The sequence below is a fragment of the Temnothorax curvispinosus genome, unplaced genomic scaffold (genome assembly GCF_003070985.1).
Source record: "Temnothorax curvispinosus isolate PA1 unplaced genomic scaffold, ASM307098v1 QBEX01000740.1, whole genome shotgun sequence".
Taxonomy (NCBI): Eukaryota; Metazoa; Arthropoda; class Insecta; order Hymenoptera; family Formicidae; genus Temnothorax; species Temnothorax curvispinosus.
The window spans coordinates 1,198,570-1,225,149 of NW_020210520.1; the positions used below are offsets into that span (position 1 = coordinate 1,198,570).

Sequence of the window (26,580 nt, forward strand, 5' to 3'; positions counted from 1 at the left end):
TAATTATAAATTTCTCGTCGATTCCGTCTTTCTGATTTAGTTAAAATTCAGCTGAACTTCTTTCAAGCTCAAAATTCATTCAGGTACGAGTCAACGAAATCGCTTAGATCTGATTTAGCTTTAGATTTAGATCGTACAGCGCGCGATCGAAAGATCGGGGACACGAAGGGATACACCTCGCGTATATGCGTCTTCGATCGCGGTTTCCGAAAAATTTCACTTTCTCCCCCCCGAGTACGTTAGAATACGCTACATACAAAGAGCTTTACGAGTTAAAGAGGAGAGGTATGTCGTTGTGCTGTTATCAGGCTCGGATGAAAATACAGAGAAGTGAGTCGCGTGTATCCCTCACAATCGGAAGGATAATCAGGCTGGAGAGTATAGCGGAGCTCGAGCGAGTGAAACGTTCCCGGACGTCGGGACGTAAACACGCCGCGAGATACGATTTCCAGAAAATAGCGGTTGCCAGCGGTAACAGAAGTCCGGCGGACAAACGAAAGCGATTTTTCAGCGGAAAAACAGCCGCTTGCGGTTTATAATGAATAAAAAACGCCGTCACGTCTCGTTATATAGCTTAACCGCCGCGGCACTTCGGGGGTGCCCGAAGTAGCGCTGACGGTTTCTCCAACGGAAACCTGTACAAAGCGAGCAGATTTTTTTCAAAACGAAAAATTCTCGATTTTCACGTGGAATTCGCTACACGTTTCTATCTTGGGAAATCACGAAAAGTAGCCCCGTTTTTTTAACGACCACGTTACCCGCGTTCGCTCTAGCGTTTCCGAGAACGGTGCCCGGGGAAGGGCCCTCCATCGCGATTTAATTATTCAGCATACGGGAGTTAAGTTAGAGGCGGCCTATCGATCGAATTTTTAACTAGTCCGCCGCATGCATGTGGAATCGGCTTTCTAATCGCGCAATCGTCGTTCTATCGTCGTTCCCTTTACACTTTGATGATTTCCGGCCCACTTCCGGTTGCCCCCCCGTAACATTAGCCCGCCGCGCGTCGTCCGCCTCGTTCGCCTCGTGTGCAACTATAATGTAAAACCGCGGCCGCGCAATCGATAATAAGCTGCTCGCGAAAATACCCGCGTGTATAGTAGATCCCGTCCGTTTAAACGGGAACGTTTGCACTCGCGGGAACGTTTCGCTCTCGCGGCGTTTTCCTTCGGTCGTTTAGCGAAGCTGAACAAATATTCGCTCGTACGAGAAAAGTACATCTAGGAATGTGTGACACACAGTATACGTTATATATATACACCAGAGATATATATTAAACGGTTTCGCCGAAGGTTCTCGGGATTCTGGATTATTCGTTTCTTTCTCTCTCTCTCTCTCTCTCTCTCTCTCTCTCTCTCTCTCTGCGCTCTCTCTCGCCTCTGCGCATTTCCTCGCGTTTCGCATATTTTTTTTCTTCTCTATTTCTCTGGAACGGCATCGCGCTGAAAAAGTCCAGGAGAGAACGCAGTTTGCATACAAAATGCCGTTACGTCACCGCCGTCCGATCGTGTCGAGGCTAATCCGCGATGTGATTTACCGCGAGAGAGAAATCCGGGTGTAACGAATCGCGATGTTACGGGCGAATTAAGGCTTCCAGAAAATTGATTCGGCGTATCCCGAATCAATCGTGTGGTATCGTATATATTCGCTGATGAACTCTCCCGTTGGAAAACTCTCCCGAACGAAGGAGCTACGTGCTGCAGCTGCAGCAGCCGCACATGAGTACCGGCTTCAAATGCAATATAAATGTAAAACAAAATGTAAAAATTATATAAATGAAGTTCAAGATAAAGTGTAAAACGCACGCGCGAAAATACGGAATAATTATTTATTTCGACGCGATCGACGTCGGCGGCTGTGTTTCACGAACTCTCGTAATTACATATCGGATAGTCGATTATCGCGAAGAGTCGATTTCTCGCCGCCTAACTTTAATCATTACCTATATAGCGTAAATGTACTTTAACCCTTAAGATCATGTACGAGATGTAGCTGCGCTGTTCGAGACTGCCCGATTAATCAGGCGCCCTTGAGTAACGCGTCGTGTGTCGCTGCTTAATTAATTGATCGACGCCGCGAACGGCTGTACCCGTGTTTAGTTTCAGCCTACGAACATCGCGCCCTTAATACTTGACGGCAAGCGCTTCGTCGAGAATAAACTGCTGGAGGATTTTCTCGGCGTATACAATTAAACATTTAAGGATACGTATCGGTTTTTCCGATTACACATGTTCGTTTAACGATCTTTATTAGTTAATTATCATTCCTTATTCAGCTTTTCTCCGACCTAGCTATCGCGTAGGGAAAAAAAATGGGAGGGGGGGGGGGGAGAAAAAGCTAACACGACGATTTACGCGAGGGCAGTTTGCAATTAATCATAGCGCTATTAGGTATACGCTAATAACACTGACTATCGAACATTATTACGTCACACTCATTAATTCTAAAGAGATCGCAATTTAGATGTACGTAGATGTAGATGTAGATACGACATCGATATCGAATCAACAGTAGTTTTCTTAAAGGTAACGCGATTAGCTGTTAAATGTAGGTCTCTCTCTCTCTCTCTCTCTCTTTCTCTCGTGTTTTTTTTTCTCTATCCGTCCGTGTGCCTCGGTGTGCAACCGAGACCGGACATAATTGCGCGTCATGACAGAAACGCGTGATTGATCGCTATTGAATGAGAAACGATCGCATATCTCTCGCCCGACATATTTAATCACGACGTATCTTCTTCTCCCTCATTTTTCATTCGCAACAACGTCGAAACTCGCAACCTCTCTGAACTCAAAGAATGTTCACGCGCTCTCGCTCGACAAGGGATCCCCAACGCGTAATTTCCGTGATTTTACATATTAGCACGCACTTCCTAAAAATTATTCAGAGCTACGAACGAGTTTCTTGATAACACAGTGTGCGAGATCGCGGCGGGATCCATCGATCACGAAGGAAAAAAAAAGGAGGAGAAAAGAATTAACGCTCGCGGTCCCACGAATTCGACGCCATTGTAGCAGAAAAAGGGCCGCGGGTCCCGACCTCGCCATACTTCTGGCGAGTCTTCTCGTATTGGAGAACGCAGAAACTCGGTCCCCTCGGGCGGCTAATGCGATCGCTCGTCGTTTTCTCTCTTTCTCTCTTTGTTCCTCTCTTTCATTTTCTCCTCTCCCTCTCTCGATACATCCGATACTGTGACAAGGTGAGCGCTGATTAATCGATGCTTGCTAATCATACTTTGAGCGCGGAGGTCGCTTGCGAAACCCGTGCGCGTTCACGTATCCTACAGGTGCGCTACATTTACGCGTCCTACGAGCGAGTCGGGATCCTGGTCGAAGGACGAGCGAGGTAACTCGTGTTGTTAGCGCGCTCGATCGCGCCGCACGATTTTCACACGGTTCTTCATTTTATGATCTTCTCTCGCCGGGATCCCTTTATCGGACCGCTGTCGGGTCTCTCGATTCTCCGATCTTTGATCGCGAATTATTTACGAAGATTGGCTTGCAAGCCGATCCGGATTGAACGTATGTACCAGTTTCTCGCGGCGCGCTTCGCGAGAAACAATCGGCCGATGCCGGAACGACGGGTGAATGGAATCGAAGGGCGAACATGCGTGTGTAAGATCAGACGCTCGGGTTTCCTTTACGGAGAAAGCGTAATAATGGCGCGAGAAAATGAACTGTTTCTCAACGATTAGTAGAGCAAGATGAGGAGCGAGCGGAAGTTAATCACGGCGAGCCGCTAGCCGTAAACTTTTAAAAGTTCGATCAATCTCTCGATTCAATTCACCTGTCGTACCCGTAGTAATGAGCCTAGCGCTATGATTGCGTTGAAACGACCTGATAGAATCGTATAGAATCGGCCAAGATATATCTCCGGCGTGATCGTGTGATATACGGTTGATATATATGCTGGATCGCGCGTTCACTTATAATGCTACGTCAAGCCGCTTTAAACTTATTTACATAAGGTATTCTCGCTACATTTGCATATAATATTTAATTAGTAATACTGACAATCTAACTCCATGCAACTCGAACGAATATGAGATCCTCAATTCTAAACTAAGTCGGCAAATTATTTTAGTCGCTGCAATTCACGCTCGGAAACGAACGCAAATTTTTACATATTAATTACTCGGATAATACAGATTTTGATACTTTTTTCGATTTCTATTTCGAAACGATCGGTTTCCTCTCAGCAATACATTCTTCAATTAAAAAAGTTTACGAACGATAACAGTATAAATCGAAAAATGTTATTTTAAGAAAGCGATTTGAAGACGTAATAAACAGCTTTAACGCGAGGTTGTAAATCAAGTATGAGATTTACGTGGAATAAATAATCTGCTGTGGAATATGTACAATTTTTAGCGATCAAATTGATATTATCGTGATCAGTTCAACAGATACTAAAGTTTTGGATTTTATCCTGTTCTCGCGTTCGTTTTCTCTGTCTCTCAAGCGAAGACAAATGACGTGAACGCAACAGCGTCAACTATCACGATACTAATTAATGTTTCCTGGTTTTCATCACGAGCGAGACAAGCCTTCGTCTCCGTGGAACATCCGTTCTCGAGTGACGCTGTTGCATTCGAATAAGGATGCACGAGCGGGCGAAGGCTGGATAATTAACGTCGAAGGTGTTTCGACGCTGTCGCACGCTCGCGCGTTTATACTCGTCGAAGGAACGACCCGTTTCATCCTCTGGACGAAACCAGATTCGTTTTCCGATAGTTCATCATTCGGACAATAAGCCCGCTTATCAGCTGCATGATGGCGATCGATATTCGCGACTGATTACAGTAATCCGGGACACGTGAAAAGAAGTATATCAATTAATACATCAAAAGGCTTAACCATGTCAGCTAAAACGGTGTCCAATTACTTTAGAATGCACATACGTCGTGCTAAAAGAAATGTCGAAAATGGACAAGAATAATATCCATGGAAAACGAATTTGTGATTCTCGGTCGCTCCATTCAGATGTTATTCCTGGAGAATTATTCGGAAAATATATATTTCATCGGGGATTCTCTTTCGCGAGGTCTCCGAAGTTAATCGTATCGAGGAAAGTTATTCATTACGGAAATTATATGTATTAGCATAATAGAAGAGAACGTAAAATCACAAATTCATATACACACACAGGCACATATACGCGCGCATAAGGAAATCCAAACGCTAAAAATATTTCTTGAAACGATAAATAGTCTTCGGTCGATCAGCGATGTACTTCTGACGTTTACTTCAGAAAGTTGCTCTTACAGTTAAATCGCCCTTGGCGTTCTTTGGCACTTAGGGTCTTCCGGATTTCGAACTTGTCGTCGTTTGATCACTATCGTTTTACTCGCTTTATCTATATCCGCTAGTGCAGATACTTCCTCGGCTCTCATCGTTCTATCGCATTTCTCACGTGAACGTTTTCGCGAAAATAGCTGCGATGGCTAATCGATTTTCATATCGGAATGATTTCCACGGTACGAGCTTTTTCGTACTATAGAGAGAGTTGCTTTATTGAGAAACTAAGATACACGCCATCTTTCGTTTCCTTTCTCTCGCTTTGCCGTGCTTATATTCGTCTTACGAGAACACGCGGAAAGTTTTCCTATAGGAAATTATCGCTAAATACCTACGTCCCCCGATAGAATATACGCGTATATATATTTATCTGTTTATTTTAATGTATTTTATACTTATTTTATACTTAAGGATAATAATACTTACGAGCTACGAATATCGTACAACTATTTAAATCCGTGAAAAAAGTATCTAGCTGCCGTGTCCAGCCCCACGGCTTCTATTGTAATCTCTCCCTCTCTCTCGCTCTTCTGGCTTCTGCCCCATTTTCTACTGCTTTCCATCGTGTGAGAGTGTGCTTGTGTCTGTGCGTGCGTGTGTATCGTATATGCACTTCGTGTTCTGTCATTTTCTGTCTACACAGAGGCTCGTATATCTCGACATGTATAGCTATAAGATACATCCTGAGGATTAAAAAGCGCTGAGACAGGTGCTGTTTGATCAGTCCAGGAACTCCAAACACGACACTGTCGATCGACTGAAGAGAAAACTGCATACAGGGTCTCTTAGAGAGTGCTCGTTTTTCCTCTAATAACTCACACGCGCAAGTGGCGAAGTAACTAAACTCGATAAAATATACAGAAGATGGATTTCTTCGGCGGACATTTATGGATTCGAGTCTACGGCGCGGAATAAGTGATGTCACAACAAATTATGTAAACTGAGCGACTGCGGATAGACTATGATAGATTGCAGCGCTACGTGTCGTCGAACGCTTCTCGAATTTTTTTTCATTTTTTTTCCGTCTTTGTAATAGAATTCCAAAGTCCCCAATCCCGCGGGTTTAATCCCACGTAAATCGATATCGCGCAGGTCGCGCGAGATCGTTTTACATCCCCGCGACTCCGCGGAGTTCAGCCAGGAGTCACACCGGCACCGTTCTCTCTTCAGCCGACCTGTCCGATTGATTTATATATTTTGATTTCATAACGACACAACAGGTATATGCGAGTGTGCGAGATTGATACAGACGGGTAGGCAGATAGATATGGGTACGTATAGGTGGACACAAAACACAGACACGGTACGAATATTATACAAGGGACACACATCTCTCTTCTCGCAGCGGTAGAACAACGGTCGTCATATGTCAAGAAAGTCGCGCGCGACTGACCTCTGTCGATTTCTCAAAATTGTGGGAAAAATAACTTCCTTAAATTACAAAATTAAGCATTGAAGTACCTTTAATATCACGCGCATACGAAAATGCTTTTATCTCTTTAAAAACACAATCCCGTATATAAATTCTTTTTATAATTTCTGGCACGTTATACATGAAAAAATTGTTAAAGTAATTCCTCTGATCGATCTAACAATCAAGTGGCGATTAACGAGTAACTTTCAAGCCCTTACGAACATTGTCAAAAGGGAGAATAATAAGACTTTCAATTTCCGGCGGAAAATATTTGCAGCAATTTTCTTTACCTTTATCTTCCCGCATCAACTGAGAGAGATTCGATAGATTCGGCTCAATAACGCCGAAGGTATATTACATGTATTCATAATACTCGCATGTTTGCCCTCGCATGTCTAACGGTAAAGTACACGCCCTACGGCGTAAAAATGTATGCGTCCCTTAAACGTTACTTTAGAATATAAAATCGAATATGCCTGTTTTTACATCATAATACGAGGGTCTTGCCGGAACGACGCAAAATAGATTTTCTAGCGCATTCCCATATAAATATATAATGTATTACGTGCAATATGCGCGCGAAATGCATCGTTACACTCACATACTCAACCTTGCACGCGGTCATTCTAAACTAAACGATCACTTTCATCCGACGATTTTCTCCTTCTCGACGCCTCCTCCACCGAGGTGAAAAATATAACTCGCTTAATTTCGTCCACCGCCGCTCTCTCGTCCTCTCATGCATTCCACCGGCGCAGTTACACCGCAGATAATTAAGTTTCAAGAGGTATATATATAAATGTACGCAAGAGTAGGAAGGATGAAAAACGCGTTTCCTTGGCCGTTGATACTTAATTATTTCTCCTTTATCTCACTTTTAGACGATAACGACAGGATAACATGTACGTACGAAATACTGGTTCCTTTTTTTTTGTTAGCTCGATTTTTGTTCCTCCGTTCAATCATACCCTTTCGTGTTCCCTTATCTATGTTTTTTTTTTTTCAAGTAGCCTAATCACCCTTAAATCTTTGCATGTAGAAACACAGAGCGTAATCGTGAAGAGCTGAACAAATGCTACGCTGGAGGATAAACTAGAGGATTAACAACTACACGAAGCATTCTCGTCATTATATACATATATTTACGAAATAAAAGCAAGAATGAATTTTTAAATTAGATAACATCCAAGGCGTTGCGCATTCTGCTATCGTTTGCTCGAAAACGTGGGTTCGTCGAGTCATTGAAAATCGAAAATCGCGTTAGTATCGCATGACCCAATTTACAGAAATTAAATTAATTATTAAGTCTTGAAAAATATATGATACAATATATATTACGCTATAATATCATAAATTAATTGCCCATGCAATTCAATTAAGATCGGTCTGTACAATTTTAAAAATATCATTTATGAAGTATTATCAAAGAGAATATAAAAATGATATTAAAAAGATTAAAGATCTTAAAAACTATCAGTATTGCTTCTATATAACTTATTGAGACATAAACATGAAAAAGAACATTTCGAAGAAGCACTTACAAAAAAGTTGCTTCGCGAATTTATCGTGTTCCATTTCAAAGATATCATCACGGTTATCAACATTATCGTCAAGTTACAAAAAGATTATATTCGATATAAAACACACCGATAACAAACGGAAATTAATAGATAAGCGCATCCGTGACTAGCATTACTGCAAATATTACATGGCTAATCTAACTTACTGCTCATTAATTTTTTTCAAGGATAACTGGCATTCCGTTGCCAATTGAATTATACAACGCGACAAATAGCTCGATGTAATAATGACTCGAGGAAATCGGAAAGGAAGAACGTAGCGCTACAGTTAGACACACCGATAGACACACAGAAGAAGAACACCGCCGTCCACATCCGGCTTAAATAACAACGTGCACAGCGTCTTTTTATTCAGTAGTTTTTTTTATTGTTTTAATTATAAAGAAGTAACAAAGAGAATAATAATTTTATGATATTGCCATACACTCTTTCACGCTCGCACTTACTCTCGCATTCTATCACTCTCTCTCTCTCTCTCGCTTTTTCTCTCACTTTCTCATATATATATATATATCTATATTGTATGTCAATGTTATATATTCAATAGATATACTCATTCACATATTAAATATCGTGGCAAATATATAGATAAAGTTCTCGTCTACCACTCGCACGTCGTAGACAGCGACCCTGCGAAGACGCGTCTCTCTACGTCGTTTCCATATTTACCGATCGGCCATTCGCAATGCATCCCATCGTCCCCATCGGAAAACTTTCGAAGAGCACCTCGTAGAATCTCTCACGCCTCCCGGTGAGCGATGGGAGGAATAATGAACTCGTTCGGAAAGTTTTCGCGCGGAACGTCGTCGGAGCTGAGCGAAGTCTCACCGTTCCTCGGCATTGTCGTTCTTTCGCCGGATCGATCAATATTGTCACCCAAACAGCTTTATTTTTTTTTTATTTCTATTATGTAATCGTGTGCAAGGAAACCATAGACAGTTTCGTCTCTTTATGCTCTATTATTTATTGTTTTCGCCGGAGTAATTTATTGAGCGGAAGTTAGAGATTCATTGGATCTTGCTTAAGTTCGAAGTTGTAAACAGGAAAACAGTCCTGTTCGTCCAGCTCCGCCGAGGGACGACGATTCTAGTTTCTAGGTGAGAATCCGCTATACTGGACAGTTGCCGGAAGTATCCGGTACTCCAACACTCCGCACAGACGCTATTAGTAACTCGAAATCGCCGTGACTAACCACACACATCGGTGACGAGGACGAGTCGAGAATCGAGGAAAGCCTGAAGCTATACCTTCGAACTTTGCTGGATAAAAGCCTCAAATTGCTGTGTCGTTATCGGGAATTTTATGGAGCTACCTGTTTGAAACAAGAGTCTCGTGTAAAAGTATACTAAACATCATATTTTATCCACCCTTCCTGCCTAACTGACCAAACATCTATTTACTCTTTTCAGAAAAGGTTTTCAAAAAAGGGATTTCAATAAAAGTCTTCCCGTAATATATAATTTCGCTATTAAAATTTATAAAGCTAAATTTGCTATTAAAATTTATAAAGACTTCTGAATTAATGGTAATAACACATGTAGCACGCCACTGATGAGAAAAGTGGAACGAACGCATCAACGATATCTTTATCAAATTTTGTCGCTATATATAATTTCGCAAATATTTTTATTAGCCCAGTATTTTTGCAATAATTCGAAAAATCTGTCTCGCTCGTACTATCCGCTCGTCGATCGCGGATATACATATATATTTCTATTAGCCAACATTATCATCTTTATTCAAAGTTTCTTGATTTCTACATCTCCATATAGCTTGATGTAAGTGTGAAACTCCTTACGCGACTTTATTTCCTTTTATGGCGATCACACACCTCGTCGCGGAGGGACTCGCGCGTTAATGCCCGCGATTTCCGCGTAAATCAATTAAAAGTCCGCGTCCGTTTCAACGGAAGAACACACCGTGTAATTAACGCGTGGAAATTTACGGCCGGGCGTAAGCTCGCGTTAAGGGCACGCTAAAATGAGCGAACGGAACGAGCGAATAAGCGACGTGCACATCCGCGCTAACGGTTTATCGATTTACCAGGCGCGGCGGCAGCGGCGGCGGCTTTAGCGAACGCGATATTACTGTTTTCAATAATTAATGTTTAACGCGCGCCGCAAAATCGCCAAGTTTCATATTCGCCATAGGAAAATTTCATCGCCGGCGCACAAAGCGAATAATATCGCGATTTTCAGCGCGAAGTGCCCTCGTCCTAAATCGTGCCCTCGCTTTCAGCGAATTTTCCGATTACCGCTCCGATATTGAATTCCCATTGAAAACTCTACGGACGCCGTGTTGAGAAAACATCTCGTACTTCCAGCCGAATTAAATTTTCTTTCAACCTATGTAATGTATATAAAACACTATATTCGCACATCGATATCTAGAATATATTTTCTAAACAATTTGTATAAATAGTTAATTTGTCGCTCGGTTATAGCAATCGCCATCGAGTGTGCGGAGCCCTCCAGCTTTCCCCTAAATTTCTCGCGTTCTCCTCGCCACGCTCAACTAATAGAAAACTCGACAACATTGAACTATATCGAGAATTATTACCTAGACTATAAAATTCCAACAACTAATTGGGCGCCCCCTCTAGCCAAAAAACTAATGTGTACTAATACCAGGCGCCCTGCCCTTCACCTCACCGTCGACCATCGTCCTGGATCTCGCCCTTTTAGATCGCCGTCGATCTCTTTTCGTTTTCTCTCGATCCCTCGACGCCGTTCGACCGATTGGTTTCCGGTTTCGAGTCTTAAGGACTTATCGTATGCCCCTAATTTGTCTAAGGATAAAGAATTTTGCCGTACAAATTTTAGACTATCGCTAAACAAGCCTTTATTTATGCTCTTCCCAAATTATCTCTGATCTCGATTCGTTTAGTAAGTATCTAATTAAAGACTAATGAAGTGCAAACGATCTCCCGTCTATAGCGGAGATCTCCAGTCTCGTGTTCATATGCCTTGGAAGGAAATCGTGACACGTACCGCCCGTTTTCCTGTTACCCTTCGACGATCTCATCGATCGGGATCATCGCTCGATCGCCAAATTACAGCTTTTAGACTCGATTAAAGAATCGTGCGGGAGACTTCGAGGGATTCGCTCGACCAACGACGGCGACGTCGAAGGACGACGAGAGATCGACCGACGATGGTTTTGATCCAAAACAATCGAATCGAACGGCAACCACCCTCGTCCACCGTGCTTGCATGAGAAAACTAAGAAAGAACGTTCACGAAAAATATACATCTTAATCTCTCTTTCTCTCTCGCTCTCATTTTCTCGTTGGCTCTTGTTCTTTCTGTCTCTCTCGCTCGCACTCTCTTTCACACAGACACGCACGCTCAAACGCGAGAATCAAAGATCTCCCGTTGCTAGCTTCCTTTGGCTCTCCTCTCGTTTTCCCATGCGCGTGAAACGAAATTTCTTGAAACTTCTCGACGGATCTCTTCCAAGCAGCTTTTTAAAAGCCGACTCAAGGATGGAGGCGAATTACAGCGAAACGACGACACGCAAATCGCCGCGCGTGCGCGCGTTTTTTTGATTATTAATACTTCAGCGGAGAGACTTATATATCTTGCCGGTCGTGGGTTCCATCGAGAGAATCGCACGGCGACGTATCGCGCTATCGGCCGTAGCGAGAAAATCGCGACAGGCGCTCGCTCGCTCGCTCGCTCGCGGGGGAATACAGAATCGATTAGGGGGTTTATTTCGTAATGAGATACGAGACAATTATCTGTCATAATTACTCAGACTCCGTTGCGGCTTGAATGGCGTGGTTAATTTACATAAGGCCGATAGCATCTTACACGCCGCGAGGGTAATCCCGCGCGCGAGGCGCTCCGTGTGGCCCCGACCGGCGAGGGACGATAAATCTTTCTCCATGTGCGCGAACACGGAATCCAACCCCCGACCGCGGAAACGTGCGTATATGGAGCATTGTGTCTCGGGGATGTGCCAATTCTCGACGCGGCTAAATATTTCAGTGATCAAAATTACACACCGATAATAATTTTGGGCTCTCCGTTATTATTATCGCGAAAAGTATTTCGTCTAGTCGGTGTGCTAAAAACCCCTTCCAACTCGTGTTTGATTTCGCACTTTCGTATGTTCGGAACATTACGCTGGAAAATAAATCGGTAATGTAATTATACGCTGTGATACATATAAATAATGTTCGGGTGAATATTGCGATAAGGATCCATATTAGCGAGAGTATGGAAAGGGTTAAAATTATCCAAAGCCGCGGTCGAGGGTAACTGGAATCCAGCACGTAACTTTCTCAGTTACTTGCTGTCCGATCGTGTCTGCTTGATCTTTGAGAAAAATAATATCTGGTATACGCTATTATACTAACAATAAGTTGCTTTGCGAGGTCACCAACGATCGCGAGCGAACGGCCCGAGATCGGCGCCGGCCGTGGCCGCGCTTTCTTTGGAGTTTGCGTTGCACTGTGTCCGTTGGGTTGAAATCATATACAGTTAAAGCTCGCATCCCGGCGACACGTAAAGAGTAAGACTGGTACAAAAAGAACGGTGAATTAATATTTGTAAGGTAATGTAATAATGAACAAAAAGCACTGACAAGCTGCAAAATACATACAGAGAGGTTACAAGTAATCGGGAACAATCGCAATCTTCGGGGCTGGCGTGTCGTATTAAATTAAACTTTGCGCCGTGTGTCTGTCTGTGTACGTGTGTATGCACATTTGTGTGTACTCGTTTTATAGTTTTACAAACGTTGCATACGCGCCGTATGCGATTTTCTGGTAGTCGTTCGGATAATAAATCTTGGCGCCGCTTTCGATCAACGAAAGGACTGTCAGCGACTGATTAAGTATCGTCAGTGTTAATTAATGCGTCACGAGGATTTTTTGTTTTCTTTTCCCTTCCTTTCATCATGAACGTTCTCTCGTCTCCGATGCATTCTCTCGCTCCCTTTCTCTCCCTCTCTCTCGCTCGGTCTTTCTTTCTCTCTCTCTCTCTCTCTCTCTCTTTCTTACTCTCAAACTCTCTTGATTTCTCGTCGTGCGCATAACACTGTTCCGCGACTCTCTTTTGTATGCTTTCGTTATTTATATATGTATATATATAAAAATACAAAAAATAATTTACAAAATGATATTATAAGTTATATTACACGCGAGTTTCGATATTCAATATTTCGTGTCGGAGCCCCTTGTAAAGTCGCTCGACAAATTTCAAGAAACGCTTCATTGTCGCTTCGTCACACTGTTAAACAAAATATAATGTAGCGGTATATGTATATATATAATCGATATTTATATATATATAGGTATGTATAATATGTATAATATATATATATATATATCTATGTATATGCACGTGTGTCTATCTATGTATATTCACGGGTCGTAAGAAACAGAGAAACAAATTCATTATTAACAGGCTAATGTAGTTATCAAACCACTGTATTATTAACAAAAATATATATTATATATATATAATATGGTAGTATATATATTTATATATATTATTTCTCTGACGCGCGACACGCGCACGCCGGTATATATAATCAAATATCATACAAAAACAACAATAACAAACTATATCAAAAGAAGGGTTGAACGATAATCTTATAAGCGAGCTACAATTATAATATTCATATATATGTATTTATATATATATGTATAGGTAAAATCGACGACGCGTCGTCGTCGATGTTGCGTTTTCGTACAAAAATAAAGGAACAAAATCTAACGAGCCAACAGAAAATACATCTCTAATATATATATGTATAATGTAAAAAAGAGAAAAAAATAAACGAACGAAGAAAAAAAGAAAAGAAACAAGGTGAGGTGAGAAAAGACCTATATACAGATATATATATAGGCGCGCAGTGTGTCTGTCTCTTTTTCTTTTTCGTCTAAGGGGTGAAGATAATAATCATAATCATAATAGTAATAATCGTAAGTATACGATCTATACATAACAATCATAGGCGTGCAAAAATCATTCGAAAGGATCTCCATTTTTTCCCATTTTGCACCCAGAAAAAAAGTAACTAAGGCGAACGAACGTGTCCTCACACTCCCATACACATGCACGCGCTACCACGTAATTAATCCATACAGCCAATCGCTCCGTCTTGCACGCATGTATCTTTCTCTCTCTCTCTTTCTCTCCCATACTCGCGAGTTTTCTTCTCTCTATACAAATGGCGTGGGTTGGGGGGCTTTGGAGTAGGGGCAATTAACAGTTACATTTAGGATTCACTTACACGTAGTGTGACAGTTTTTTTTTTCGACACCGAGAGTGTAACTTGGGCGGGGTACAAAAAGATCTCGCAGAAACTCTTCCGCTTTCCCGAGGGGAACGGTCGAAGATGGGTGCCCGTCGCTCGTTTCCGCTCGGCACGTGATCCGCCACGACGAGAGACAGTCTCCTCCCTTTCCCCGAATGTTTACGTTCTCGCTCCATTCCTCTCGATTCTCGCGAGCTGCGGCCGAGCCGGAAGCGAGCGATCGCGTCGATGAAAGACGCCCGCCGAGAGTCTACCGGAAGACACCGAAAAAATCGGAGGACCATTATTTTAGCCGATGGTTCTCCCGAGGATTTCTGTTTCTCGAGGTGATCCTCGATTTCACCGTTTTAACGTTCTGTCTCAGCGTTCCCTCAGAGATTCTCTGCGAAGCTGCTTTCATCGTCGCACCCTTCTTCATCCTCACGCGCGCGCGATATCGCGCGCATTAGAAGTGTGTATGTATATAATATATATATATATATATATATAATATATGTATATAATATATATAATATATATATAATTATATGTATATAGTTTACATTCAGCAAGTAGTTAAAGTATTGAAAAATATATATGTAATTAATTACAAATCTAATTATCATCCTCTTGTTAATTCATTTTACTTGGTAGAATAATCGATAGTTTGTTTTTTTGGATCTCTCTTTGTGTACTTTGTGTGTCTAATGTGTGTGTGTGTGTATCCATGTGATATCTCCATGCGCGTTCAGTAGTATCGAAAAACACGCCATTTTTTCTCTTCTCTCTTTCGTTCAGGATGATTCCGAGGGAAGGAGGACCGATTCAATTCTCGCGATGGCATTTCTCCGATACTCCTCGACGCGCATTTTACACGATTTTTTCGGGCTTCCCGCTGTCTGCTCTCGTCACATAATATCCATCGTATGTTCCGCCGTTATAAATGTAAGAATATATATTATGTCATTATATTGCAGAGTGTTTGTTTATCGCTACCTTACACGACGTTACCACGGTTATTTGTATTTTTTTTGCCATTTATTTAAAAGACAATATCGATCGCTATAGTTTATAGACACATGATACTTTAAAGACAGATTACCGACTTCATTTTTTTTTCTTATAAATTCTTATGTGTACCCGAGTGACTTCGAACGTATGTGTGTGTATATATATGTATGTATGCGCGTGCTTGCACATGTACACTCCTTTTGACCGTCTGTCTGTGTGTGTTCGTGGACCGCGTGTGTATTTTCTGTCTGAACTCTCCCTTTTAACGAATTACATTCATTACGGGGGTAATGGAAAACTATGCGTAACTTTTTTTTTCCCTTTGCTTACAAAGTGTTCATTACAATCGTATCGTAAAACGTATAATACTATATGTTTTTGTGTATCTCAATGTGTATGCTCTATCAGTATTAATTAGATCCGCTTAACTTCTCTTTCTCTTCCTCCCTCACTCTCTATTCTCTTTCACGTTGATTCGCGCCGCTCTATTCGCGCCCCGTTTGCGCACTTTACGCGTTGCGCGCGCGTTTCCTAGTTTTAATATCTCCCTTTTTTATTCTCTTGTCTCTTAGTTTCACTTTTGTTTTGTTTGTTTTAAAGAGTATACATCATGTTTGATTCTTTGCTAATCTGAGCCTCTCGTCTCAAGCCGAGATCCATTTGATTCGCGACTTATTGCATTGAGTTGCCACCCTTTACCGTTCTCTCTTTCTCTCTCTCTCTCTCTCTCGTTCCACCCTCGCCGTTTCGCATTTTGCGCTCCGTCTTCTCTTTCCGCCACCCCCTTTCTGTCGCCCCTGCGTACAACGCCATAGAATCCGTCGGAGCGCGAAAACTTTCGGATCGCGTACCTGACCGTAAGTCGTCGGCTTTTATAAACGCTGCCGCCGATCGGCCGGCCGGCCGATCGCGTTATTCGCATTCGAGTGCCATTCGACAGTCCGGACGAAACCCGTTTAAAGTCTGCGAAGTTTCCGCGGTCGCAATGATTTCGAAAGTTTCCGTCCATCGGCTTCCTTTCATCGCCTCCTCGACTTCAACCGTTGTCGTCGCCGTCGCCGTCGACGTCGTTGTGCCCTCCGTCCAAACTGCCAGCGAGGTGCGACCGCGGGCTGTCGAAACTTTCGCGATCTCGCGTCACGAAGAAAGAATCTCTCTCTTTCCCTTTCTCGCGTGCCCATCCGGGATTTCCTCTCTTATGCGAGAGACGTTACTTTCAGATCGCGACGCGAGAAAACACGACCGACGGATTTCCTGACCGGATCTGATTTTCGCTGCCGCGAGGCGCAAAAAAATCTACGCCGCTTGTATACCCAATCGTGCGCGAGCGATTAGAAAAATTATAAGAATAAACAACGTCGTGCGTGAGTTTTTGACGAGGCACGATCATACGCTGATGCGGGGCGACGGAAACGAGGAGTATCTGCACGTCGACGCGAAAAAAACAAGATATCGTAAGACAGACTTTAGATCGTTTGCGAAGCTCACTGACAGAACGCGGTGCGAAACTTGTCTCGATGCACAATGACTCGAGTGCGTATCATAAAAAAAAGTCGACATTTATATAAAAAAGAGCTACACTACAAGTCTATTTATAAAATCAATTTTATAAAACCTTATAAAAAGACATGTTAATATTTCAAGTTGACAATTCTTTCTAAGTTCAATATTTTTTACTTTGTAATAGTAATCAAATAAAATTTGGAATAAAATTATGATTTCGAAATATTAAAAAAATACATGCAACTATGTGAAATATAAGAAAATCATTGTAAAAGTCATATCGATGAGCGAATGTCGACACGCACTGAGGCACTATGCTGTAGTTCGTATTTTTTTTCCAGCGGCATTTCCCTCTGTTCCTTCGATCGTCTCTACCTTATTCGCATCACTTTCTCTTTAACAATAGCAGGTACTAGCATAGCTACCACAGTCGTACGTATCGTTATAATAGTTATAATTAGAGTTTAGATATTACTAAAGGGTTCTGTTCTTCATCAGCGTCTTCTCACGTCTACTTTAGTAGTTAAGTTCCACGGTTAAAACTTGTTTTCGCACCCCCCGACCCGTCCGGAGACCACCGACCTGTCGACTAAATCCCCGAATGTACGAGTCGACACAATTTGACTAAATTTTCGACTACAGTTTCACTTTGGACCGAGGTATCATATAAAAAACGATTCTTCAACCTTCCGAAATTCGCGACGAGAATCGAAAGTTTCGGCGCGTTAAGCAAGACGCAGGTCCGTTATTTACAACATTAATTTTTAGGTAATCGATCCGGGATTTAAGATCGGATCTCAGAAATCGTGAACTCGCCTCGTTTCTCGCATCGAATCCTTCGATTCGGACGCGTTCCGGGAAGGTCGTCCAACATCGATCCCGCTTCGAACCGGGCCGCGACCGGGTGCGAGGATAATTTACAAAAAGGCCTATACAAAAGTCCGTAAGAAAGAACGACTAAACATACAACATACCTAGAAATTACACGCTAGACATTTACACGCTACGGCTACAACGACACGCTACGAGAGTGTCGTGGGAAATTAGTGTCTATAAGGATAGGACGCGCGGACGCGGCTGATCGGTAAACGCGGGATCGATGCCGGAGTGTGGTCTCCGGATTGTTCTCGGGCCCTGTAGCCTTGCGTTTTGTCCCACGGTCACAGGATTAACACTTTTGAATACTTTTAGCACCTAGTGTCCGCGGTCCGCGGCTCGCGGCACCTCCGCCGCCGTTACTGTCACGTCGAACAGTCGCGGGACACTCGTCGGCGAGGCTCGACTTGCGAAGGGGATTAAATACATCGATAATACGCGAACGATAGAAGATTTATCGCAAAGTTAATTTCCGTGAAATTTTCAGTATCGAATTTCGTGCCTCGTATACAAACGTTACAACTCTCCTCTCGAGGATTAGCGTAATTATTAGCTCGGAAATTACGAGGCGTATTATTGAATTAATTCAAGCGCAGGAAATCGAAATAACCGCGCGCAACTAATATTCGGGGATGATCTTTGAGGCTGCAACACGGATGGAATATACAGAGCATGTTCATTTTAAAACGCAACCCATAATTCTCTTCTTTTGTATTATAGGCGATTTTTTAGTAAGGAAGACGGTTCTGACGTACGAAAGCGGAATTTTCGTTGTAAAGCGTTATCTCGGCATTTATTTACTTTATACTAAAAGTTTATAGTGACATAACATTACGAAGCGAAGCTTCGGTAGCGTTTTACGATGAACACCCTGTAGTTCAGGTCGATCTCTCGTGCCGACTAAAGTTAAATCGCGAAATCTCAAGTCTTTTAGAAAATCAGCATTAAAGTAGATTCGTTAAACTCCGGAAGATAAAATGACTGCTGCTGAAAATTTAGTGCGTGTCTTTAGAATGCATTGAAAGATCGATTTTTTTTGCGACCAAATGAGCCCGTCGCCTCGCCGACAAGGACAATAACGCGCGGCCTTTTAATTACGTAATCACCTAATTAACCTCGTGAACGATAAGCGACGACGTTGCTCCCTCGAAAGTATCCCACCCGCCGTTCATCCTGCTTCTGATTGACTCTCGTTAGCTTTGTACTTGACTTTTTTCTTTGTTAGCACCGCTAAAGCTCCGCGGACGATTCTGTTTGAGAAAAGATAGGGAAAAGATACTATCAAAAGGGATCGATTACATTACAAATTATCGTTAAGCCACTAATTAATGTTCTCACATTCGAAGTAATTGATCTTAATCGACGAAGATCTCATCAACCGCTTGAAAACTTGTTCTTGTTTGCGAGCTACTCGCGAGCGGTGCCTACGGCGATCGGGAAATAATTAGAAAGAGTTTCCGGGTTCAAAGTTTAAAAGTATAGGCGGCAAGGAGCGTATTGCCGAGGTTTAACGATTCGAAGAGGTTTCCTCGACAGCTCAGAGGGTCATCGACTCCGGATGTCAAATCGAAAGGTAATATCTCGAAAGGAAATCGATTCCCAATGGTTTTTCTGCGGCGGACGGGCGGGCGGGGACCAGCTCGCAGGCGCAGCCGAGCAAATATCGAGGGGCCTGCAACGAGGCCACTTACGTCCCTTGCGAACACACCGGCTGGCTCTTTTTCTATCTCGCCTTTTACTTCTCCTCCTCCCCTTGCACATCACGCGCTGCACTCTCTCTCTCTCTCTCTCTCTCTCGCTCTCGATTTTCTCCTACATTCTACTGCATTTATTATAAAAATAAAATGTAAAATCGTACCGAGGACGAGTTTTCCAAACGGTATAAAACTGCGAGCTCGTTTCTCTCTTTCTCTACATTATCACTATACTCGCGGAAGGATCGAACCTTCGTTCCTTGATCGCGTTGTTCCTTCTCGTTTTATTTACTCGTCTCGTGCGCATGAACGGGCCGTCTGCCGTAGATTTCTCGGTTTTTGCTCTTTATCTCTCAATTCGAAGGGTCCTCCGCGCGGGGAAAGCTATTCGCGATCCGATCTTCGATCTCGTTTAAAGAGCTTCGCGCCTTTACGTATTTAGTGCCTGAATAGCTTTCCGCGTTGCCCGGGATCGCATAGCCGGCCCGCGATTCTCGCGCGAAACGAAGCGACGCCGCGGCGTCGCCTCGTATCGGCGCCTCGATCGATGGAGAAAAAAGACTTTGGAAGACACCTTACCTTTCCGATCTTTTTTTTATCGGTCCACGGGTCTCTCGCTCTCCCGACACCGACGACGGCCCGCTCGAGCACGAGAATTTGAGGGACAAGTGTGTAGTTCCTACCGTTTCGCGAGAACCCGGTGAAGAGTGAGTGCATCTCGAATATAATACATAGGCTCTACAGATATATATTCATTATTCAATTCTCCGACTATATACCAGTGAAAAAATAAATTATTACACGTTGGTAATATCTGTGTGAGTCAATGTCGCGTATATGTGGTTTTCCTCTTTTTCTTTTTTTGTTTCATTAATACGTACGTGTGTGTGTGTCTCGTGCATGGGTAATACTCGCGTGTTGACGTGTGTGGTGATCTAAGTGTGCCCGCGTGGGTTCGTATTCGTATCGCATGTACGGGATGTATATAAGGGAAGATCGGTATAATATGTATATCTCTGTGTGTTTGTGTGTGTGTGTATCCCTATAATGTGTCGAGTGTATTTTTACTGTCCCAGATGCGCGCTCGACGCGTCGTTCGAATGTCCGCCGGTGTGCTACATGCGGTATAGGTATATACCCTTGCGCATGTGTTGTGTGTGTATATATATATATATGTGTGTGTCGTAGGTAGCCACACGATGGCTTCCATCTCGAACGAGCGTCTCGCGCCATCGCCAATCGAGTCCTTATCGGGTTTTAACACATATACACGCTCTCGTTAGCCGTTAGCCGCTTCCTTCCGTCTCCTCTTCTCTCTCTCCTCCACGCCTAAAACGTTTCTGCACGCACACGCTACCTCGCAACCAGGCGTACCTTAGAACCAAGCATCATCTCCACACGCATACACTATGTCGCTCGCTCGCTCGTTCGCTCTCTTTCTCTTTTTCTCCGTTATATCACGCTTTCTTTCCTCGTCTCGATCGCTTTCGTGATCGTCATCGGTGCCGATTGTTCGGCGGCTTGTTGTTCGCTCTTTCTCTCTCTCTTTTTCTCCGCTCTTTTTCTCTATCTCTCCCCCGTTCGTTATAATATATATACAAAGTATCTCGGACTCCTTGGATTAGGAAAGATCGAACGAAAGCGCGTTCTCTGAGAAGCGTCTGGATGAGGGAATCACGGGAGAGGACAAGTTGGGTATCGTCAACCGTAACCGGTGGACTCCGATCGGGAGAGGAGAGATAGAGTGGGACCGACTCTCGGGGCTGATGGACGTGTGTTTTCAGGAAGCCGGACTCTGGACAACGTCTCGACGACGGAGTCTCAGAGGTGACGGCTTTCTCTCCTTCTTGCCCGCCGCCGGACCAGCAGCACCGAAAACGAGAACGTTGTTACCGCCGCCGCGGGACGCGACGGCGGTGCTTTTAACGACTTGATGTGCACGCGCGAGGTATTAGTTGGCCACGAGCAGGTGTTGATATTGGCTGGCCGGGTAGGGCGCGACCGAGCCGAGGCCGAAATTGTTGAGGCCCTCGACCAGGGCGTTCTTGTCCTGCTGCTGCGCCGCGACGGCCGCGCCGGTGTTGACGTTGCCGTTGCTCGTCGCGGAGCCGATCGGGCCGAGGTTACCGGCGCCGGCGCTACCGACCCCCTGGGTACCGGCCCCGGCGCTGGTGGTGCCGTTTACAGCACCGCCGGTACCGGCGCCGGTGCCGTTCATGCTACCGCCGTAGAACTGATGGCCGGCCAGGGTAGTCGGGTCGAGGTACGATGATGGGAATTTGGTGCCGGCGTAGAGATCGGCCGGCAGGTAGCCGCCGTGGCTCGCCGACGAGTCGAAGATGTTGCGATGGGGGAATTGCGCGTGGTATGCCGCTGCGGCCGCTGCCGGACCGTGCTGGAAGAAGTACGCGCTCGGATCCGCGTGTTGCTGCCCGGCACCAGCGACTATGCTGCCGGGCGATAGGCTACGACTGCGCGGCGAGCTCTGCGAGACTGGCAATCCTGCGCCGGCCGCGGTCGCCTGTTGCTGTTGTTGCTGCTGCTGCTGCTGCTGCTGCTGTGGCTGTTGCGGCTGCGGCTGATGCTGCTGTTGCTGCTGATGATGGTGGTGATGGTGAATCTGCTGCTGCATCGCTGCGCGCTGCTTTATATAGTTTGAGAACTCGGTGGGCGACATCCTGAAACCGAGCGGTACCGTGCGGTTCATCAGTGGCTCTGTGTATACACGCGTGTATGTGTGGATCCGGGATTGGTAGATCGTCGCGGCCTGGTTAGTATGCGCGTTTTGTTCTGTCGTGCTCGTGTGTGTTTCGAAAAACGGGGGATGACGCGCGCGCTAAAATAAAATCCTATCGGCAATGTACGATAGATCGTACGGTTTGTTACGCGTTGTTCTCTAATTTCGAGCATGCTCAGCTATTTCTACGGTTATTTGCTTGCGAAGCGAACAATTATCCACCTAATGGCGATCCCACTGTTCAATTTGCTTTTTATACCGCGGGAATTGTAAGTGAAGTTAGTTTCTAGCGATGGTAAATGAAGATATACCTGAGACAATTGCAAGCAGCATTCCACGAATACACATACAGAATGTGTTATCTAGGAAACTCGAGAAGTGTAATAGCGAAAGAATATAAACGATCAGTTGTTGCAATATTTTTTTTAATGAATAATACTGCGTGTAATTTGTTAAATAATTTCCTTACCATTTTTTCAATATGACACTTCTCGAATAGCAACAAAATTTAACTATTTTGCATACAATTATGTTTATAAGTGAAAGAAATAATTATTTTCATTACAAAATCTTCCGTCGCATAAACTCGAGGTAATCATCACTTGGAAAATTAAGGTTTATTTGTATTCGTCATCAATTTTTGCACCGATTAATCATATCAAAACCATCCGTTTTTAAACGTCTCAAGCAAATAAACTTTATTTCCATAATGGCAGCAAAAAAGTGAAGACAAGCAAGCATTATTTTAAATGTTCAAAAGCTTTAATAATAAGTTGGATTTTCAATTTGATTGATTCGAGAACGGGAGGAAACATCAAAGGGCATGTACCAACCTGTTGGCGCGTTTGCTGCTAGTCTTGAGCTTGGTGCTGCCGAACTTGGTCTGGGCGAAGGTAGCGGTGGTGAAGGTGAGCGGGGCGGTGGTACGCGGGATGAAGGCCGGTACGGGGCTGGGCGAGCCCTTGAAGGAGCTGGTGATGGGCGTGGGTGAGGGCGCAGACGAGGAACCGGATCCGTGGCCGTTCTGCTGGTTGTTGGACGAGCCGTTGCTGGCGTTGCTGCCGAGGGAGCTCGAGAACGGCGAAGTTGACTTCGGGCTGAGGCTGAGACCGCTCAAGGACGTGCTCACGGCCTCGATCGGCCTGAAGCACTGCGCTTCCGGATTGAAGGTCTTGGTGACCTCGCGATCGGCCGAGGTCTCGTCGTGCGGGTCACCGGTCTCCGAGTAGAGAATCTTCACGGCGTTCAGCTCACCGATACGGTAGCTCACCTCGCCGGGATCGACCCAGACGGCGAGCTCGGCCGGCAGATTCTCCAGGATGTCTTGGATCGGCACGCCGCTCTCTTTCGCGGCGCGCTCCAGCACCGGATCGACCGGGTCGCCGGTCTTGAGGCACCTGAACGCCGAGCCTTTGAACGGCTTCTCCGGGTACCAGTGGCCCTTGAACTTGTCCTTGAGCGCCTTCTCGAGCTCCTCGCCGAAGATGTTGACCCGTCTGCGCGGCAGTTTATTGTAGAGGTAAGATATCACGAAGTTAAGCGCCACCTGCACCTCGATATGCATCTTGGCCTTCGGTGGGAGAATCTTTGGGCTGTTGTCGTCGCACGTAGCGGCCGCGCGGGGATAGCACCGAGGACGTCCGCACGATCGGCCGTCTTGCCACGGGCGAGGGATTGTTCCGGGTGGTGGTATATGTCTGGCTGACGGAGCTGCCGGATGCTGCCGACGCTCCGTGATCCGACAGCCGATTTTTCAACGCGCGCAGACTACCGTCTCTCCAGTTGCTACAAGTAGCGAATATCCGGGGATCTGCAACATCCACAAACGGAGAAATTATGTTAAAAGTGTACCGAATATTGATCACATCTTGAGGATTCTTCGAGAGGACTAATTTTCGATTTCTCTTTGATAAAAATTAACTTAAGATGTATATCTACACTCTCGTAGAGAATCCTATCGTATCGACGCGATAGTTGACAAATTCCATGCAATTTCAATTCAATCGCAAACGCACTACGACGATCTATTCTACTCCTCGGCTGCGAATCTTAATTACCCGCATCCGTCCCCCCTCGATTCGCAAATGAATGGCGAAGTTTGTTGACTGCCGAATAGGAATATCGCGTGGAGCGTCTGCTCGCACGCATTATCAGAGGCCGACAATAGGTCGTGCGCCCGCACCCGCACCCTTCCCTCTTCCCGAGTTGCACACAGAAGAACGGGGTGTTCATCGTTCGCGGAGAGGATTCCGTGCGGGGAAATCCGAAATCGCGTCGAAGGAACGCACTCGACTATCTCGCCTATGGAAAGGGTTCGCCTCGGCCGGCTCTCGGCCGACAAGCGTTATCGGTTCCTTTCACGAGCGAGGCTCGCGCATTGAAATGGAACACGGCTTCCGGTTACTCGCTCCCGCCGTTTCTCGACCTCGCACGCTCAGGGAACCGAGACAGAGCCGGCCCCGGATCGTTTCCCCCGCCGTTTTCCTCGCAAAGAGAACGGTCCGCGGGAGATAATGCCTCCGAAAACTCTGCGATTATCAACAAAAGGCGGATCTTCCGAGGATCTTTCGAGAATTATTCTCATTCATAATTTAACGAGGAACCAGTTTGCCCCTTCATTATCGCAAGTAACTCAATCCATCTCACGTGTATGAGGAGTTTAATCATGAGTTATTCTCGGTGAGGATATTATAGATCCATATCGTACATGAGAAATGAAATAATAATGTGAAATGTTTATTTTGCGAAGCAATATAATACGTTACGCTAAGTGAAATGAATGTTAGGCGATCCAGTCAAAGAACGATCGAAGATCGCTTTGTTGGCATTTATTATTTTCTTACGACCCAACTTACCGGGACTTGTACGCGGTATTATTTATAGAATAGACCAATTGAGTTTTATACGTGTCTACTTTATCTTCATTTTCGCTACCGTTCACGAGCCTGAATCAAGCTCTCGCAATTCTGTCATTCTTTTACGTTCCGTCGCGTTCTCTTACGTTCGAGGCTGTTTACGCGCGTCGCCGAGCGCACGACGCGTAAATTATGCACGCCGCGAAAGCGACGCGCGCGTCATACGGCGTTGGCCGTATAAAAATGTCCACGTCCGCAAACAGTCCTGTGTGACGCAAACGAGGGAGAAGAAACAAGGGGGTGAGAGGTGATAAAAGAGATTGCTCTTAGAAGCGACGAGATTGCGCAGGCGACTATCCGCCATTCACGAGCGCAGGCCGCCGCAATTGCGGAAGTCGTTCTTTCTCTGAATGGCACCGAGAGCGAAAGGTGGTTCCTCTTTTCTCGATATTTTCTCATTCTCTTACTCTTCTCTTTCTCTCTTTTCACTCTTCTCGCAGAGATTCTTAGGCGTCTATCAAGGACTCCTCTACGAGTACCGGGTATATCCGGCGACCTCGAGCTGAGAATCTCGGAACTCGATTGCCCGTTTTCTCTTGGCTTCTCTCCTCCAACCCGCCCGCGACGTCGCGGGGGAAAATGGAGCTTCATCCGAAATGGAGAGGAAGAGAGAGAAAGGGAAAAAGAAAGGCGAAAACCGCAAAAAAGTTTTTCACGTCTTTCAGGCCGGTGACCCTCCAAAGAAGCGAGACTTGGGTCGCGATATTCACTTCTACCAAGTTCTTCCACCTTTTCCTTTTACACGGATTTTATTTCTCAAAGTATTGTGTGTAATATAATTTCGTAATTATCATTTTTAGAGGAATTTAATGATTCAGAATTTAAAAAGCATTGGAAATTTTTCCTGGAGATAAGATACGGTGAGTTATTTCAATTCCAATGTGTATCTGTTCCGCATAAGATATACTGAAAGATACTTTCGATATTCCACCAGCTTGAAATAGTAAAATATAATTATTTAATGAAAAATTTGGATTACATTTACTATAAACGTTACAGGGATGGAAGCAATTTGCATTTCACGCGCAACGGCGCGTGAATCGCGATGAAATATTTCGACGGGGCAAGATAGCGGAAATGGGTTTTCCAACTTTCTTATCGAGAAACATTTCGTTGCACTCGGCGGCCCCGCGGCTCGTTTCTCGCGGGCGGCTTTACTCGGCGCGCATCTGCATCGCGTACCCGCATTTTTTCCCCCCCCGGCCTCTTCCCTGCACTTGACTCGGTGGCAAGTTTCCACCGGTGGCGGTGGGCTGCCGGCCAGAGGCGGTGGGTATGTAGGTTAAAGTTAGCGGCGGTCTTCCACTTCTCTA

General features: G+C 44.7%; 1 protein-coding gene across 4 annotated transcripts in view; it reads right to left on the reverse strand.

Moving 5' to 3' along the window:
- Nucleotides 1-1,197: 1,197 nt before the first annotated feature.
- LOC112457592 (protein Tob1-like) overlaps nt 1,198-26,580 on the reverse strand; it is a 175,757-nt gene continuing 150,374 nt past the window's right edge. For all 4 annotated transcript variants that reach the window (XM_025020759.1, XM_025020767.1, XM_025020752.1 and 1 more), the window contains 2 exons: nt 23,186-24,162; nt 1,198-22,293 (listed from right to left, as the gene is read on the reverse strand). In XM_025020759.1, the coding sequence (XP_024876527.1) occupies nt 21,567-22,293; nt 23,186-23,916 (1,458 nt within the window). In that variant the 5' untranslated portion in view covers nt 23,917-24,162 and the 3' untranslated portion in view covers nt 1,198-21,566. The remainder of the gene's footprint in view (nt 22,294-23,185; nt 24,163-26,580) is intronic.